This window comes from Podarcis gaigeae (assembly GCF_964106915.1).
Source record: "Podarcis gaigeae genome assembly, chromosome: Z".
NCBI classification, from domain to species: Eukaryota; Metazoa; Chordata; class Lepidosauria; order Squamata; family Lacertidae; genus Podarcis; species Podarcis gaigeae.
The window spans coordinates 16,701,560-16,720,763 of record NC_139691.1 but is presented as its reverse complement, the minus strand read 5'-3'; the positions used below and the strand labels follow the sequence as shown (position 1 = coordinate 16,720,763).

Here is a 19,204-nt window from a genome sequence, read left to right as displayed (position 1 = left end):
TGCGCTGCTCTGGTTCTCCAGAAGTGGCTTAGTCATGCTGGCCACATGACCCAGCGGCTGTACGCCGGCTCCCTCGGCCAGTAAAGCGAGATGAGCGCCACAACCCCACAGTCGGTCATGACTGGACCTAATGGTCAGGGGTAGCTTTACCTTTATACAAATCAAATCAGGGTGAGGGAAAAGAAAGAAGGAAAAGAATATTCACTAAAGTCTCATGGAGTTCACTTTCACAGGGGACTGCAAAAATTATCAGAAGGCAGGGTTATTATTTTGTTGTTTTAACTATTTACTTGTTTTTACCTTGTACAATCGTACCTTGGAAGCCGAACAGAATCCGTTCTGGAAGTCTGTTCAACTTCCAGAAACATTCAAAAACCAAGGTGCGGCTTCCAATTGGCTGCAGGAGCTTCCTGCACACAATCGGAAGCCGCAGAAGCCCCACTAGACATTCGGCTTCCAAAGAAGGAACGTTTGCGGCGTTTGGGAGCCAAAACGTTCGACTCGCAAAGTGTTTGGATTCCAAGGTACAACTGTATTGTATCCTGTGAATCTCCCTGAGATCTTGTGATGAATGGCTGTACATAAACCTAATAGGGAAACCTAAAAGAATGTTTATTGAGTCTGGTTCTTGTGGAATAAACCTGCACTGCATAAGGAACAGCAAGGTTTAAAAAGTTGTGCTAAAGAGTTAAAATATATTGATACATCAGAAATGACGAAGCTTTCATTCATGATCTTCTAATAAGAAAACCCAAATGGAAAACATTTTTGAAGACTAGGTATTTTTCTTTAAAAACCATGCTAAAATGTGGGGGGTCATCTTATACATGGGTGGTGTATAGGGTGAACATTTGATTGGTTGCTGCCGCGGCTGTCAGCAGCTATTGTGCATGTTATTTGTTGCTGCGTCAATAATGGGTGTTGTTGATTGGCCGGCGCTGTGGCGATTGGGCAGGCGATTGGCAGCTTGCGTGCGGGTGAGCGATTTTCGGCATTCCTGAAATTTCAGTCCCCCATAAAGGGGGCATCTTATAGATGGAAAAGTACGGTAAGCTTAAGGCTTAGCTCCGTTCTCTCCCTGAGTGGTTGGCAAATATGATGTACACAAAGAAGGCATGTAAAGCCCTGGGAATTTGCAAGTAGCTCTCCTGAACCTCAGAGAAGTCAAAGTAAAATCACAGTTTTTCCGTCAGGAGAATGAAAAAGAGTTGAGCAAGCTGATATAAGATGAAGTATCTCCTATATTTCTTGCTTTGGACTGGTCAATAAATCTTACATCGACATGCAAGAACCTAGCAATAAAAGCCCTTCAATAAATTTGGCCCTAGAACTGGCCTTGGCAGAGGACGTAAACAAGGCCAATTTGAGAAATAAATTGGGGCAAACCGATGAGCTTATACAGAGGCAGTCTTTTGAGCTCAGTAAAAGCCCATCCAGACAAGCAGCCATCTGTAAATGCACACAAACAGAGGAGAGAGAGACAGCTCCAGGATCAGCTTCATATGGTTTGCTCAGAATTAACCCTCATCCAAAACTTCCTTATGATCAGCAATGGGCTGCTTACAACATTAGTGGAAAATTTTAGATTTCAAGAGAGAGCTTTAGAGTCAAAAGATAGGACATCTGGTTAAACCCAGCCAGTAATCAATGAAATGACAAACACAAAAGAAGTCACCAAAAGATGGTGTAAGAAAAAAATCTAAAGCGTTGAAGAAAAGTAAAATTATTAAAAACTTTAAGAAGCAGAAGTAAACTCATTGTGCAAGTAAAAATCAATTACAGAAGCTTTACAAGGTGATACCAACAGATTCCACTCTTGGCACAAATAAGCCTACATCAAAACCCCATAGGAAAAAAGGGAAAAGGGAAAAGACAGCAGTGAATGTTGCTAAATCACAGCAAATGCTAGAGAAGGAAAATTAAGGAACTGAGGATGGGGTGTAGATATTGGATAAACAACAGTAATTGGGCATACTGGAGGAGAGCAAATGTTGTCCCTATTTTCAAAAAGGGGAAAAGAGAGGACCCAAATAATTACCGCCCAGTCAGTCTGACATCAATAACAGGGAAGATTCTGGAGCAGATCATTAAGCAAACAGTCTGTGAGCACCTAGAAAGGCATGCTGTGATCACCAATAGTCAGCATGGATTTCTGAAAAATAAGTCATGTCAGACTAACCTATCTCGTTTTTTGACAGAATTACAACCCTGGTAGACGAAGGGAATGCAGTGGATGTAGCCTACCTTGATTTCAGCAAGGCATTTGACAAGGTGCCCCATGATATTCTTGTAAAGAAGCTGGTAAAATGCGGTCTTGACTATGCTACCACTCAGTGGATTTGTAACTGGCTGACTGATCAAACCCAAAGGGTGCTCATCAATGGTTCCTCTTCATCCTGGAGAAGAGTGACTAGTGGTCACAGGGTTTTGTCTTGGGCCCGGTCTTACTCAACATCTTTATCAATGACTTGGATGATGGACTCAAGGGCATCCTGATCAAATTTGCAGATGACACCAAACTGGGAGGGGTGGCTAACACCCCAGAGGACAGGATCACACTTCAAAACGACTTTGACAGATTAGAGAACTGGGCCAAAACAAATAAGATGAATTTTAACAGGGAGAAATGTAAAGTATTGCACTTGGGCAAAAAAAATGAGAGGCACAAATTCAAGATGGGTGACACCTGGCTTGAGAGCAGTACATGTGAAAAGGATCTAGGAGTCTTGGTTGACCACAAACTTGACATGAGCCAACAGTGTGACGAGGCAGCTAAAAAAGCCAATGCAATTCTGGGCTGCATCAATAGGAGTAAAGCATCTAGATCAAAGGAAGTACAGTGGTGCCCCGCAAGACAAATGCCTCGCTAAACAAAAAACCCGCAAGACGAAAGGGTTTTCCGATTTTTTAGCGGCTTCGCAAGACGAATTTCCCTATGGGCTTGCTTTGCAAGACGAAAGCCCATAGGGAAATCTCCGGGACAGCGGGGAACCCTCCTCCCACCGCTGAATGTTGGCGGTGGGGAGGAAAAACCCTCCTCCCACCACAAGCCCCGGGAAGAGAGAAGCTGCGCGCCTTCCCCTCTGTTCCCAGACCTGTCCTGAAGGCTTGCGGTGGGAGGTCCGGGAACAGAGGAGAAGGCGCACAGCTTCTCCTCTCTTCCCGGGGCTTGTGGTGGGAGGAGGGTTTTTCCTCCCCACCGCCAACATTCAGAAGGCTGTTCTGAAGGCTGGCGGTGGGAAGAAAAGCCCTTCTCCCGCCTCCAGCCTTCAGAAGAGTTCCCCGCAGGGCTCCCCAAGCTGTGAATGTCTGCCGCGCGCGAGGGGCGCTCTGCTTAAGAGCGCCCCTCGTGCGGGGCAGCAGGCTGCTATCCGCAGCTTGGAGAGCCCTGTGGGGAAGTCCGGCAGGGCTCCCCAAGCTGCAGATGTCTGCCCCGCCCGAGGGGCGCTCTGCTTCAGAGCGTCTCTCGCACCGGGCAGCAGGCTGCTATTCGCAGCCTAGGCAGCCCTGCAGGAACTCTTCTGAAGGCTGGCGGCGGGAGAAGGGCTTTTCTTCCCGCCAGCCTTCAGAAGGCTGTTCTGAAGCCTGGCGGTGGGGAGAAAAGTCCTCCCCCCCCCCAGCCTTCAGAAGAGGTCCGGGGACAGTCTGTCTGAAGGCGGTCTCCCTAGGAACGCATTAATTGATTTTCAATGCATTCCTATGGGAAACCGTGCTTCGCAAGACGAAAAACTCGCAAGACGAAAAAACTTGCGGAACGAATTAATTTCGTCTTGCGAGGCACCACTGTAATAGTGCCACTGTTTTCTGCTCTGGTCAGACCTCACCTGGAGTACTGTGTCCAGTTGTGGGCACCACAGTTCAAGAAGGACACTTACAAACTGGAACATGTCCAGAGGAGGGCAACCAAAATGGTCAAAGGCCTAGAAACGATGCCTTACGAGGAACGGCTAAGGGAGCTGGGCATGTTTAGCCTGGAGAAGAGGAGGTTAAGGAGTGATATGATAGCCATGTTCAAATATATAAAAGGATGTCACATAGAGGAGGGAGAAGGGTTGTTTTCTGCTGCTGCAGAGAAGCGGACACGGAGCAATGGATTCAAACTACAAGAAAGAAGATTCCACCTAAACATTAGGAAGAACTTCCTGACAGTAAGAGCTGTTTGACAGTGGAATTTGCTGCCAAGTAGTGTGGTGGAGTCTCCTCCTTTGGCGGTCTTTAAGCAGAGGCTTGACAACCATATGTCAGGAGTGCTCTGATGGTTTACTTGCTTGGCAGGGGGTTGGGCTCGATGGCCCTTGTGGTCTCTTCCAACTCTATGATTCTATGTTTTATACTCTTCTAATTGCTTCTTGAATTTCCTTTACTAGTCACGACACTAATTTTTGATTTGGAAATTTGAGAGGGATCAAACTTTGAACCCTATATTCCATAAATCCACAACACAGAACAAGACAAAAACTTACAACAAAACAAACCACAGATAAAATATGTATTACAAAACAAGAGGTCAGTCTGTCCAAGACTTGTTTAAACAACAGCTACAATTCCAAACACTCACTTCAATCCACTTGTACACAAGGTTGATTCCTTGCAGTTTACTTCCATTCAAACAATGCTTAAAGCAGTATTACAAACGAAAATTCACTGCAATGGATTCATAAATAGGAAACTCATCCAAATCAAAGGATGCTGCCCTGCAATTTATATCATTGCAATGGGCTCATGGGTAGGAGAAACATTCAACACCTGGGAACTACTAGTTCAGGCAGGAGCAAAGGAAGGGGGGGCAATCTGCCCTGGGTGACATTCAGCGCATGGCCTGCCTACAACTCCCAAGCCTACCCTGAGCCGTCAGGGGAGGAGCTGCATCGCTTTGCCGGTGGCACCCCCCTTCCGCCTTCATATAATAATAATATAATTTATTATTTATACCCCGCCCATCTGGCTGAGTTTCCCCAGCCACTCTCGGCGGCTCCCAATCAAGTGTTAAAAATAGTACAGCATTAAATATTTAAAACTTCCCTGAAGTTTATATTGACAGCTTGGGGGAGGTTTGGGAGTCGCGGGTGGGCGGTGCGCCTAATGCCCACTATGGGCAGCTCTCTATGCCCCCATGGGTGGCACGCTCCGCCCCCAGCTGCAGGGAGCGCATGCTGTTCCGGGCACCCAAGCGGCTATTCCGTGCCTGGGAGGGCACCCTCCATGCCACGCCTCTCTCAGGAGTGTGCCCGCTCTGAGCAGCGTTGGCATATGCTCCGCCTCCGAGTTCAGGGTGCCCTGAGCAAACCAGTTTCAGAAAACAATGCTGGGAAGTCCTTTTTTAGACGTCATACTAAACAGAGCTTACTGAACTCCTGTAAGCCAGGTTCTTTTTAGACTTGGGGAGGTGTACTAGGGCCCCAATCACACTTAAGAAAGGTTTGTGTAGGGCATCCTTTTTGTGGTATCTCTGCTGACAGCATCAGGGAACCACGTCACAAGGAAAGTTTACCAATCACAATAGGGTCATTTGTGGGGTGGGGGGAGGGGAGGGATGGAGAAAGGAAAGAGACTGCTGATCTCAAGGGACATGCAGAAACTTAAGCTACCAGTCACGCAACAGGTTCATATAGACAACCAGGACAAACAAAACAAAGAGGACAAACAAAATGTAATAGAATAAAAGAAAAAATCCCCTAAACAAGATTAGGGGTACCTCGGGTTACAGATGCTTCAGGTTTCAGATGCTTCAGGTTACAGACTCTGCTAACCTGGAAGTAGTATCTCGTGTTAAGAACTTTACCTCAGGATGAGAACAGAAATCACGTGGCGGCAGCGGGAGGCCCCATTAGCTAAAGTGGTACCTCAGGTTAAGAACAGTTTCAGATTAAGAATGGACCTCCAGAACGAATTAAGTTCTTAACCCAAGGTACCACTGTATAACCAGAAACAACAAAACCAGCAAATCAGCCCCAAAGGTAATTTATAAATAATAAAAAAAGGATTTTCACTTAAAGCCTGCGTCAAATAACATAGGGATTAATACTCTTACTGCCACGTGAGCTTCAGAGAAGTTAGCGCTGAAAGGAAGGGGCAGGCAGGCAAAGAGTGGGATTTTTTAAAATGTTGGATCTCCTGAGGCACTTCTGCCCATCCCAGTCTCTCCACCTCAGTCTGGTTCCCAAAACTCTGTGGTGTTCTAGTCAATCCTTATCCCAATGACCAAACTGTTGGAGAAATTTAAAAGGGGTTACTAGACTGCAAGGTATCCCTCGCAGAAACCCAAAAGACAAGGATGCTGGCTCCAAGTGAATAGTCCTTTATTGAAATACAAATGCATATAGGGGCAGCCTCAAAAATAAGGCTGCTACTGCCAAAAAACACATCCAAAGCAATGTTTCATACACACGTCCAGATTACACAAGTGGTTTCTATTCACCAAAAAATCACAACACTCTTTGCAGTTGCAACCTAGTGTCATCATCCTGAACCAATCAAAATCATTTGGCTTCTCAGATCAGCTCTCACTGTATCATGTGACAACACAGAACCATTTTATTAAGATCTTGCTGGTTTCTCTCTTCATTAAATGTTTCCCGATACCATCTTTCATCTATCTACAAAACATTTCAAGATTGAGCACAAATGCCATACCTGGCTGATTTTCATGCGGTCACCAGATTCTAAGTGTTTATTGTTTTCAGTGTTCTGGAACGAACATTTGCTATATAGTGGTACCTCAGGTTACAGGGCTACAGGTTACAGACTCCGCTAACCTTGGGTTAAGAACTTTGCTTCAGGATGAGAACAGAAATCGTGCGGCGGCAGCGGGAAGCCCCATTAGCTAAAGTGGTATCTCAGGTTAAGAACAATTTCAGGTTAAGAATGGACCTCCAGAACAAATTAAGTTCTTAACACGAGGTACCACTGTATATTGTACCTGAAAGCAACTTGTTCTGTACTGTAGAATGTAGGTGCAGCCCTTTTTCAGTTTAGCCATAGGCTCAAAAGAAAATGGAATCATCAAAGCATGAGGTTTTTCTCCATCACAATTTCATAAGAGTTAGGGCTATTGAAAGCTACTAAACACGACGCTGAGCTCTGCCTCCATAATTAGAGGAAGTAAATGCTTCTGAATATCAGTTGCTGGGAGCTATAAGAGGGGAGACTGCTTTTGTGTTCAAACTGTGCTAGTGGGTTTCTCATTGGGCATCTGGCTGGCCACTGAGAACAGGATGTGGGACTAGATGGGCCTCCTTTTGGCCTGATCCATCAGGACTCTTCTTATGTTCTTAAGTCTTAAGTCCACAACAACTGAAGGGCACCAGCAGATGGAGGCTGGACTAAATAAAGCCTCTGTTTTCACTTGGGGCTGGTAGAAGGAAAACAAATGTCTCCTGACCACCCTTATTTAAAAAGAAATACAAACCCCTGCTTCACTATAATCTGCCCAGTGCACAAGTGGGGTGTTCCTTAAGTGTTATACTTATACGGCATGCAGCCATGGGTTTGCTTCACACATAACACTGAGCTACAAACCCAGCAAAAAGTAACCATGGTTTGTTGTTACTACTCAAGCCACGGATTGTTTCAACCATGGTTTGGTGATGCGTCCAAACCCAATAGTCTAGTTTCAGCCACTCCTTGCCAGATGCCCACCAAGTGCCAGGGTTGAGAGGCAAGTCATCTGGAAAATGGAAACATATCTCAGTGTTATGTGCGAATATGGCCACTACAAAGCCCTGCAGAAACCAGAACTACCTACTCTACTCATTTGTCATGTAAACTTAATGCATCAGCTCTCTGCCAGCTGTGACATTTAAGGATGCAGGGTATGTGGTGCTCTGTAGCAGGCTTAGCCCCCACACTGCTTGATGAATCTTCTGTTTTTACTATGAATTACTTTGCCCTGAAGGGTTGAATTAATAATAATAATAATAATAATAATAATAATAATAATAATAAACCAGCAGCCTGACACCAACTGGACTCGAGAAATTTAGAATTCCACAACCACTTAGAAATATGCTTTTTAATCAGTATAAACAGGAAATGGGTGGTACAAAAATGTGAGATAACAAAGCAATGGAGTTCTAACTTCAAAATTCATACTGGAACAGGAAGAGAAGGTGGTCACCTTTAAAAACGTCTTGCCTTTGCTTTCTGAATGGTCCAGTAAGTATAAAAAACAGCACTTGGAAGATGATCTCTAGGCTGAAATCAATCATTTGGCCTGTGCTTCACCAGAGAAGAGGCAACATTTAAATAATGCCCAATCCAGGGTAGTAGTGGGGGTAGGGGAGAGATTCCAAGCCACCTTTTCCTCTCCATCCTCTTTCCTTCTTCAAGTTGTGGAAGAGGTATGGAAAGTAATCAGTTCATCAATACTTATAAAGTCACGTCAGGTTTACCTGACACACAAGGCTCGTTTTGTATGAACGAGGCACTGTTTGCAGACCACTCCACATCCTCTAGATGCTGTGCTCTTCTGGTGAAGGCATCTCACAGTTTCCTTTACCTGGCTGAGGCAAGGCAGGTGGCAGGGCTACATCCAAAAGCTGATGGAAGTGAACTCACATGGGATTTCAAAATGGCACCTGGGGTCTTATCTCTGCATGTGCCTAACGAAGGCCTGGACGAGCTGGAAGAGTGGCTCCTGCCCCTCGGGGCCTAGCTTTGAGGAAGATTTCCCTTGTGAAGAGGAGAGAATGCTCATGGAAGAAGAACTGGGGCCACCCCGGCGGAAGTAACGGGACAGGCTGGAAAGAAGCGTGCTCTGGGAATAAGACATAGGGAGAGTTAGAGTCCTTCCTTCATATGGTATCCGTCAGATTTTGTTTCAATCCAGGACACAGCCTTACCTTCTACTTTGTTCTACTATTTCAAAGACTGACATTTACCTGGAGATCAGTTGGGACAGGTGTACAAGGTTGTAGAACTAACGTTTTATGCAAAGTGAAATTGGTAAACAGAACTAATGTATTAGCCATTAATTTCAGCAGATCTACTCTAAGTAGGACTAGCACGGGAGGCAACCCACATGAAATTTCAAAGATGCGCATTAATTCACTCTATGCATGGACATTAACAACCGTAGACACTGACACATTGGTACAGTTTTGGCTTTTTACATAATCATACAGTTGTAGGGTTGGAACAGACCACAAGAGACATCTAGTCCAACCCCCTGCAATGCAGGAGTCAGAAGCTAAAGAATCTCCAACAGCTGGCCATTCAAACCTCTGTTCAAACATATCCAATGTTATTTAATTTTAACTCTTGGGGTATAATACAAGCATCTAAACTACTTACCAGCTCAGAGCTGAGCTCCTGTTTCATCCGCTGCTTGTCTCGTGGGTGGACTGCTGGATCCTTTAGGTACCGGAGAGCCTGAGAGATGAGCAGGTAGAAACAGTTTTCCATTGTAAACATCAGAAGTGACCTGGAGGAGGAGGGAAGAGGTAGTGTCAAGCCGGCTGACAAACAAAAGACCAGATGAAACTCAGTGGTAAGCCTGGGAGCTAGAGGTGCCGTTTCAACCCTAGATAAACATGAGCACAGATTCTACACTCAGGACATTCTCACTGACTGGGCCTGTCCAACAGCAGCTGCAAAAGCTGTAGGTATCTCCTCTCATGTCCCACCGGTTAACTGACAATTGCAAAAAGTTAAAACATGAACCTAGGATCTACAGAGCAAATCAAGCATAAAGTGTACAGTATTGCTGGGAGGGAGGAGAGCCACCCTGTTTCCTGTTCCATAGGGCAGTAAAAGGAACGTAGGTACTTACTTGAGGGTCTTGTTCCCCTCCTGCTGGGTAGCCAGCTCTGCAGCCAAAGTGAAAGGCTCCTTCATCTTATCCAGCTTTGGGGAGAAGGAAAAAGCTGTGTTATATTCAAAAGCTAGACATTCAGCCAGGCCCAGTGTATTCTGTAACCCCATGCAACCACACAATTCAGCACTGAATGCAGAATTCAGCACTGAATGCAGAATTCAGCACTGAATGCAGAATTCAGCACTGAATGCAGAATTCAGCTTTCATTTTTTTAGAGAACCCTTTAGAGAGCCTCTTCCCAATAAAGGAAATGTAGTTTTGATTCCTTTCTACCCTGAGGAAGGAACAGCACACGATGTCTAGACAAAATTGCTGATCGAACAAGTGAATGGAGGAGCAGCTCTGGAAAATCCCTGCTGCCACAAAGCAAGTGACTGTACTATCCCCCAAGGAAGGGATAATGTTGCTCTGATTTGCCTGGGCAGAGCCCAGGATAGCCTCCTGGGAAAAGATGTAGCCTAAGGGACCTGTGCAAGGTCCCAGGTTCAATCCCCACCAGCCATCTCAAAACATCCACTGAGAATCCCTTGACCACAATCTCTCACCTCTCACTATTGGTCTCTGTGGCGCAATGGGTCAGTGCATCTGGCTGTTAACCAGAAGATTGGTGGTTTGAGCCCACCCAGGGACAGCTGTGGGCAGGATTCCTGCACTGCAGGGGACTGGACTAGATGACCCCCTAGGGGTCTCTTCCAACTCTACAATTCTATGATTCACACACAACTTTTTTAAACTCCTTGCAATCAAGCACATCCCGTCCCAGTTCCCTTTTAGGGGAAAAAAACTAGCTGTGGGCTCCTCCACAGGGTCAGCTTGGGCTCCCCTGATCCTTACTTCTCCCAGCATGTTCAGGGCCACGTTGACTGTGGCCAGGAGGGTCCCAAAGGAGGGGGGCACTTCAGAATCAAAAGCCGGAGTGGTGAAGCTCAGCATGAAAAGGATGTTGTACTCGGCGAGGTCCAGTGACTACAACAGAAGAAACAGAGTCAAAACCAAATGGAATTCAAAATCAGTCTTCTCTTGAGGCTGTATAGCAGGTGTGATTGAACCTCTGTCCCTCCGGGTGTGGCTGAACTACAACTCCCACCATCCCTAGCCATGCTTGCTGAGGCTGACGGGAGTTTTAGTTCAGCAACAGTTGGAGGACTGCAGGCCAGACACAAAGACCAGCTAAATCTTTATTTCACCAATACCACCAGGAGTCACTTGATCTATTTATTGTTCATTTTACATCCAGACCTTTCTCCCAAAGGAGTCCAGGTTGGCAAACATGTCAATAATAATAGTTAATATGGAGGTAGAGAGACACACCTCCCTATGGAGGGCATTCCACACACAGGGAACCACTCTCAAGAAGGCCCTGTCACAGCTCAAAACCAACCGGGCGACCTCCAGTGACAGCACCACCAAAAGGGGCCCAATTGTAGGCCAAGAGATGGTTGATAATGAAGGTGCTCTTTAAGCCACTTGGGTCCCAAGCCATTATGCAGAAACTGGAGAGAAATATCCACTGGTCACATCTGAAGTCTCACTTATGACAGAGGCTTAGTTCTCATCCATGGGCATATGTTTGAATTCGAAAGTGAGTGCCATGGGTGCCACACACACCCTAATCACTTCTCCTCTCCCCTTTCCCTTAGTAGCAACCCCCACTCCAGAGTGAAATAAGGAACATCTAGACACACACTTCACTTTCACAACGGAACTGGGTAAAAGATGGTCTAAGTGGCACTTATCTGCAACTATGGCACCATAGAGCTTGAAAGAGGAAATTGGATAGAGTATTGCTCTTCCAACTTCCTCCTTCAACTTTATGCACTTTTCAAGGGATATAAAAGGTAATCATTGCCAGTACCAAGAGGGCAGGGAATGGGTGCGCTTCCTGGGTGCCATGGGAAGTCCATGCCAGGGGTACCACTGCAGAATTCTGGACTCCTAAGAGCCCGGCTTATTATACCTGATCAAGAAGGATTTGGCAGACATCCGGAGTGAAGTGGCGCAGGGCAGCGAGGGACTTGCTGAGGATTTTAAGGAGGCTGTACTGCACAGCGCGCAGAGCCTTCTGCTCAGCAGCCTCCGTCTCCGGACTGGGAGGCTTGGCAGAGGTCTGTGGGGGGCGCTGGACATGAGGCAAGATGGTAGACGGGAGGGGCTCTCCATTCTTGGTCTGAAAAGAAGTCCAAGCAAGTGAAGGGAGGGACATGAGACAAGAGTGCAGACTACATACACATACACAGGCGCACACACACACACATGCCAGGCAAACTATCACCACTACTGGGGAGGTTTTTACAAAAGGAACCCTTGCTTTGTTCAGATTCAGGTCAAGCTGGCAGCTAGTTGGAATCCTGGTATGTGTGCCCATCCCCCTTTGGATTACTAGCCCCTCATACAAAGTATGAACTGGAAGCACTGAAATTTCACTCATTTACTTCCATTTCATAAAATTTATATATTGTTTGGTTGTAAAGGGGGATGGGGGGGGCACACCTCAATGCAGTTTACAAAAAAAATGAAATTATGAGTTAAAAAAAAAGTTGAAAAACTACTATTTAAAGCTGTCTTCTGCAATCTGGTGCACTCCAGACTTTTTGCACCACACTTCCCATAATCCCTGGCTACTGACTATGCTGGCTGGAGTTTATGGGGTTTATTTTTTCTTCTTTTTTAATAAGGTTATTAAAGCTTTATCATAATCCAATAAGATAAAAGAAACTAATCTAAATTGAAATAAAAGCAAAGGAATAATGAGAAAGGAAAATGCAGAGTCCTCTTTCAAAGGCAGCTTTCAACCCTAGTCTCACACAAAAAGTTGTAGACCCTTCCAGCTCACACCTGAGAGATTGCCCCTGGACCAAAGGTTTCCTATTCCTGGAACTTATCTTCCACTTTCTGTAAAATTACTGCCTGCCCCACAACACACACACATCAGTAACAATACAGTGGTACCTCAGGTTACAAACACAGGTTACAAACACTTCAGGTTACAGACTACGCTAACCCGGATGTAGTACCTCGGGTTAAGTACTTTGCCCAAGAATGAGAACAGAAATCGCACGCCGGAAGCGGGAGGCCCCATTAGCTAAAGTGATGCTTCAGGTTAAGAACAGTTTCAGGTTAAGAACAGACCTCCGGAACAAATTAAGTTTGTAACCAGAGGTACCACTGTAGTAATAGGAAAGTCATGGAACAACAATGGTTGCCCACATGCGGTCATTCAAGAGTAATTCAAATTATTTCCAGGTCGAGATCAGAACAATGGTCTCTTGTTCAATCCTGGGAGTCTCCACTTGCAGTCTGAAGCGGCACAGGTCAAGCCTAGCTTCAGTGAAAACCAGCCACCTCGGCCCCTTACCTGTATGTAGTGTTGCAGCATTTTCCGACTGTGCAGAAGTGAAGTGCAGGCCTGGCACAGGTAACACAGGTTCACCTGAAATGTTCAATAAAATGTCTCTTGTAACAAATCTCCTGATAAATGGAAAATATAGCCAGTGTCCCATCAGGAGGATAGAGGATGAACCACCTCAAGGAGCCCAAGTTCAAATTTTAGCCTGATATCTTGAAGGAGTCACCTCTTAACCTCTATTTTTCATCTGGATGTAGAATATCTTCCCTTGACAAAGCAGACCAAACTATAAGGGGGAAGACCACCTAAACTCCTGGGTGTAAACAGCCTTTAACCAGGATAGAAAACTGAGCAGAAACCCTTGTGCAGGGAAAGACACTGGCAGCAGGAAAGGCAGAATTAAATACCCTTCCATACCAATGATACCTCAACCAATTCAGGACCAAGGTAGGAAAAGTATTTGTATTTGTTTTTTACTTTTAACAATAAGCAGAGGGCAACCATATTCGAGGACTTGAATGGTGTGGTCCTCGTGTGATGCAACACAAAATGGAACTTCATTCTCAGTAAGCTATTAACAACCTCGGTCCTTTTGCCTGGAAAGGCTAAAAACCTCAGAAGCCAACAACCTTGGTTAAGATTGAACCACCAACATTTCTTCCTCAGAAAGTTCGCCCTCCACCCCAACAGGTCTTCCCTACAGAGGACCACTGTCCACAAGCTAAAGCATTAGTAGGACCATCCGTCCCCTTAGCTGGCTCCATGATGACTGGAGAAGAGCCCCTAAAAAAGGGAGAGAAGGAGACCTCACAGAACTGCTATTTGATGGAGCTCTGCGAGATCCTCTTTTATGCATCCTGGATGATGCCTACTCTTTCCCTTGCAGGCTTCCTATGAATAGGAGCTCCCCCTGCTGTGTTTACTATGAGGAAGGGAGTTCTTTACCTCTTTGTAAATGCAAGAGTGTACGAATGAGGGCGGGGTAAGAATCCCAATCTGACAAAGGAAGTAGTATTGCTCACCCCACTTGTAGAATGGGTGGGTGAATGGGGAGCTCCTGCCTCACAGTGCTAAGCACAATCAGAGGAGGGGCCATTGGAGTTTCACCAGACTCCTCCTCAGCAACCATCTTGTCCAGAGGTGGCTAAATCAGCAGGCAAAGCCATAACAGCCATGGCACACTGACTGTGCATTGCTGAGGACAGCACTCATGAGTCTTGGGGAAAGCAAAACGGTTTGTTTGTGGTGTCTGGGGACTTCCAAAAGAGCATGAGCAGAACTGGCTCTTTTGCTCGCAAAATCCCCACCCAAACCACTATGGGAAGCAAAAAGATACTATGCTCCGATAGGAGACTCCACCATGACAAGAATGCCATGGGACCCAAGCCCCATTACAGGACTGAGAAAGAGGGGAGTCACTGAGCGCCCACCTCTTGTTACGTTGCAGAATGTACACTACAAAAATATCCCCCCTGCTCAGGAACGTTCATCACCAGAATTATTATAAAGGCAGCAAACTTTACTGTAAACAGAGGCAGAGAACAGATTCCTCCTTTTCCACAGAAGTTTGCTAGGAGCGATCACAATGCATTGCAGATAGAGCAAAATACTACTAAAAATCACCAAAAGAGAACAATAAAATGCACTTCAGGGTGAAGGAGTCTGGCAATTTAACAACAACAACAACAACAACTTAAAAGTGATTTCTGCCCATCCTCTAAAGCCTTTCTTCTAGAAACCTCCTCTTTACAATCTGGGCCCAATAGCCATTTCCAGTAGAGCTCTCTCATTAGAGAAATCAATTTGGCTTTAGGCTTTGGTTTCAGGCTTAAGGATAATGAACTTTGCTCAGATCAACAATAAGGTGACATGGGGCAAGGGTGAGGGTGACATTTGATGACTCATGCTGCTTTAACCACAAGGACAAAGTTGTGCAAAAGTGTTTAATCGTGTGTAAACACAGTAAAGCCAATATGCAAGCAGAATTTAATAGGACAGGGACATGCAGACTAGTTCTCCCTACCTGCACATCTCTTAGAAGCTGGGGAAGGTGGAAGTGCCACTCCTTCAGGAAGTTAGAGAGCTGAAGAATGAACCCAACCGTATGATCTGCTTCTTCAAGGCAGGCCAAATTCTGTACAGTCCGGACTGCAGTCAGGCACTGGAAAAGGGGGTGGGGGAAAAGACCTTAAAGAGCAGTGCAGACTCTGATATTCAGTGTGCCACGGCTACAGGAATACTGGAGCATCCCTACCGTCTCTCATCAATCTAACAAGACATCCTGACCATCTCCCACCCCACTTTCTTTATGAATAGGGAAGAGCTGGTCAAGGCGTCTGTTCTGCATGTCAGTGTGGCAGCACCTAATAACAGACAGGCACCATCTCTACTGTCATTCTGGCACCTGCTAAAGATGCCCATCTTTCAAGAAGACTTCTAGATGGAGATCTTTATTGAAGTTGGTATGTGGATTGCATCTGAACCGATCTTTGGTACATGCTGTTGTGGTTTTAAACTCTCAGTGTGTATCATACACACTCACACAATTTTTATATATGCAGCTTTAAAAATCTTTTTTATATATTGTTTTAAATATGTTCTTATTACGGTATACTGTAAGAAGCTTCAGGATGGCCCATGGGAAGTGATTCAAAAATGAAATGATGGTAACTTCTGGTGTAGGATGATGCTGTGAGGCAAGGCTCACAGCTCTTTCCTGATCAAACTTCTGAATCATCGGACTGTGTGGACAAACACTTTGATTACCAGCTGAAGAAAAATTCTCATTACATATTATTTTGCTTTTAATGACCTGCTGCGATGACAACTTGGACTAAACAATCAACACTGGACTTAATTCTAACTGCGCCACTATCTGCTGAGCCAGTAGAATTGGCAGAGGAGGATCCTCATACTAATTTGTTGAAAGAGACAAGTCTTAAAGCTGATCCAACAAGATCAGAGCTTAAAAATGACTTAAAACAGATGATGTAAATGAGCGTTATTTAATTTTATGTGCTAAAATAGCAGAGACTTTAATAGCCATGGTTAATGTTTATGGACCTAATTCAAATTCCCCCCACTATGATTTACAAATGTTTTTGACACCTAAATGAGTGTATTTATGATGAAGTGGTGATAGATTTTAATGAAATATTGGATTCTAAGCTTGATAGAAATACACCTGTATGAAAAAAAACCACCAATCATTAGTGAGGGAAACAATTAAGACACATATGGAAGAGTTTAATTTAATGACAAACACACTTTCCCAACAAACCTGAAGGATCCTCTCTTGATGAACGCCCACAAAGTCCAAGGCTTCAGTCAGGAAGTTGTACCGCAACGTCTTCAGAAGGCGCTCCATCAAGGAGATGGAAAGGCGATAGACTCCTGGCCAGGAAGGGGCATCCAGAGATTTCCGCAACGAAGCCTGCACCTGCATCACACGAGGACCACACCATTCAAATACACAAATCATTGCTATGCAGATGTTTCTGAGAAGGGGCCAGTTGCTTTCTGATAGAATTGGGTTTCTCCAGGGATGTCAACATGGATAGACCCTGTTTACACAACTGCTTGCATTTTCTGATAAGTCTGCCGTGCCCTGTCTGTGACCTTTGTCTCTTTAGATTAAACACTGTGGAGGGGGAAACTGACGCAGTGGAAACAGGTACCAAAATAACTTTGTACCACCCCTCGATCTCAGGATTGGAAGATGTGTAAAGGTCACAGTCCAAAATGTATCTGACTGGTTTTGCATATTGTGCTAATAAAAAGAGCCTCGGCAGAGCTAGCTGGCAGCTTGCTTATGCACAGCTCACCTGATGACCCACACCTGACCTTTGCCCTTCACTTCAGTGGTATGTATATTAAAACACCTTTATAAAGTGCCACATACACCAATGGAATTACATAAGTAACAGCAGCAGATAATTATAATGATATACTTAAGGTAACCCCTTGCTTCACCATGACAGCAAAGCAAAGTTCTGACAAAGTGGGTCACCCACACTGGAAAAGGAAGGAAGAGGAGTCACTCACCTGACCAGCTCCATCACTGCTCAAATGGTACACGCTCAAAAGAGGCAAGCAAATGCTTTGCATTACACCAGCTCCAGCCACAGCCGCTGCCCCCTGCAAGAGAAGATCCCTGCTGGTTGAGGCCAAAGGGGGTCCATCTAGCCCAGCATCCTGTTCTCACAGTGGCAAACCCATAAGCAGGACCCGAGCACAATAGCATTTCCCACCTAACCTGGCAGATTCCAGCAACTGGTGATCAGAAGTACTGCTGCCTCCAACTGTGAAGGGAAGGCATAGGCATCATGGCTAGTAGCCATTGATTGCCCTCTCCTTCTCCATTAATTTGTATAAGGAGTTGGGGTCAATAGCTCTTGAGAAGTGGTATCACCTGCCTCTCTCTCCAGGTGGTGGAGCTAAGCTGAAGCCGCCACAGAGCTCTCTGACAAGACCCTCAAATTTCTACTGATGTTTACAATGGAAAACATTCTACCTGCTCATCTCTCAGGCTCTCCAGTATCTGAATCCAACAGCCCACCCACAAGACAAGCAGAGGATGAAACAATGAGCTCAGCTCTGAACTGGTACGCAGCTTAGGGGGGTTGTATTAAACTCCAGTAATGAAAATTAAATATCAAACTGGAGAAGTTCGAACAGAGGTTGAATAGCTAGTGTCAGGGATTCTTTAGCTGTGACTCCTGCATTGCAGAGGGTTTAACCCTTGGGGTTCCTTCCTACAACAGTATGATTCTGTATATTTCTTTCATGCTGGCAAGCTCACCTGATACAAATCCCCACTGGGGCAATCTTCCCTGAAATCTAACCATGTGATTGTGTTATGCGCACATTCTCCTCCACATGTCATTTGACTTTGCCACTTTGAGTCATTCTTCCCAATACTTTAAACTATGCAACATGTTTGCTGACTCAGAGAATCCTCAGACTCTCCATGCTTAGAGGCAGCATGCCACTGAATATTATATGCTGGGGGCGAACGGCAAAACCAGACCAACACCTTCCGCAGCAGGAGTGACAGAACCTGTTGCTTGGGCCACAACTCCCATCATCTCATAACTATTAGCTATGACGGCTGAGGGGAGTTGGAGCCCAGCAACAGCTGAGGGGGCACATGTTCCCTGTATGTTCCCCCATACAGCCACAAGCAGTTGGGGGAAACAGGACTCAGCCATATAGCTCAAGACTAGCTAGCTAAAACTGTGTGGAAGGAACATAAAGCTTTTGCCTCTTCTCACCTGCTGGGTCCTGGCCAAGGTCAACAGCAGGTGCAACGAGGCTTCTGTGAAGTGCAGGTTCTGCTTCACTCTTAAGCTTATCTCCAGGGTGGTGAAGAGAGTTGGGAGCAGTGGGATCTTCCGGGTAACTTGCAGCCAATAATCCCCATCCTCATCCACTTCACAGAGCTCCTTCGCCAGGTGAAGCCCCAGCACACACACCTGCTTGGAGGAGGTAGAGCAGGGGGCGAAAAGCACATGGGCACCCAGGTGGGGAAGGAAGGATACTGTCAGAAAACAAGCCACTTAGGATAACTGCTACTAGCAAACAATTGTTTTTAAGTTTGTGATTATGGTGTTTTAATCATATAGATACTAGTGCACATCACATATACATACTGCACATCATATACATATTAATGCAGTGTTAAATACTTTTATGAAAAAAATATTTTTAAAAAGGATTTACGTCTTTTACACAACAGTGTGGCATGCAGTAGTTAGTATCAGGCTAGACCTGGGAAACCAAGGGTTGAATCCAACCAAATTTTAATCATAGTAGGGCCACTCTGCCATGCTATTATGTATTCACTGTCAAGTGTAGCTTGGCTCCAAACAACTTTGGTTTAAATAACTGTCTTCTTGCTATGCAGGTCAGCTGAATCAAGTGGTCCACTCCCAATGGAGGCAGGAAATGAGCTGAGGCCTCAAGGGAGAAAGGATTAACAACTTTCTTTGAAGTTTCAGGATTTCCTGCCTTCGAGCAACGCAGGGGCAGCTAAGCCCCACTTG

General features: G+C 45.4%; 1 protein-coding gene across 9 annotated transcripts in view; it reads right to left on the bottom strand.

Moving 5' to 3' along the window:
• Positions 1–6,282: 6,282 nt before the first annotated feature.
• NUP188 (nucleoporin 188) overlaps positions 6,283–19,204 on the bottom strand; it is a 49,806-nt gene continuing 36,884 nt past the window's right edge. For all 9 annotated transcript variants that reach the window (XM_083722009.1, XM_083722010.1, XM_083722014.1 and 6 more), the window contains 10 exons: positions 18,434–18,634; positions 17,205–17,297; positions 16,441–16,599; positions 15,184–15,321; positions 13,170–13,244; positions 11,772–11,981; positions 10,649–10,780; positions 9,770–9,843; positions 9,292–9,421; positions 6,283–8,755 (listed from right to left, as the gene is read on the bottom strand). In XM_083722009.1, the coding sequence (XP_083578135.1) occupies positions 8,585–8,755; positions 9,292–9,421; positions 9,770–9,843; positions 10,649–10,780; positions 11,772–11,981; positions 13,170–13,244; positions 15,184–15,321; positions 16,441–16,599; positions 17,205–17,297; positions 18,434–18,634 (1,383 nt within the window). In that variant the 3' untranslated portion in view covers positions 6,283–8,584. The remainder of the gene's footprint in view (positions 8,756–9,291; positions 9,422–9,769; positions 9,844–10,648; positions 10,781–11,771; positions 11,982–13,169; positions 13,245–15,183; positions 15,322–16,440; positions 16,600–17,204; positions 17,298–18,433; positions 18,635–19,204) is intronic.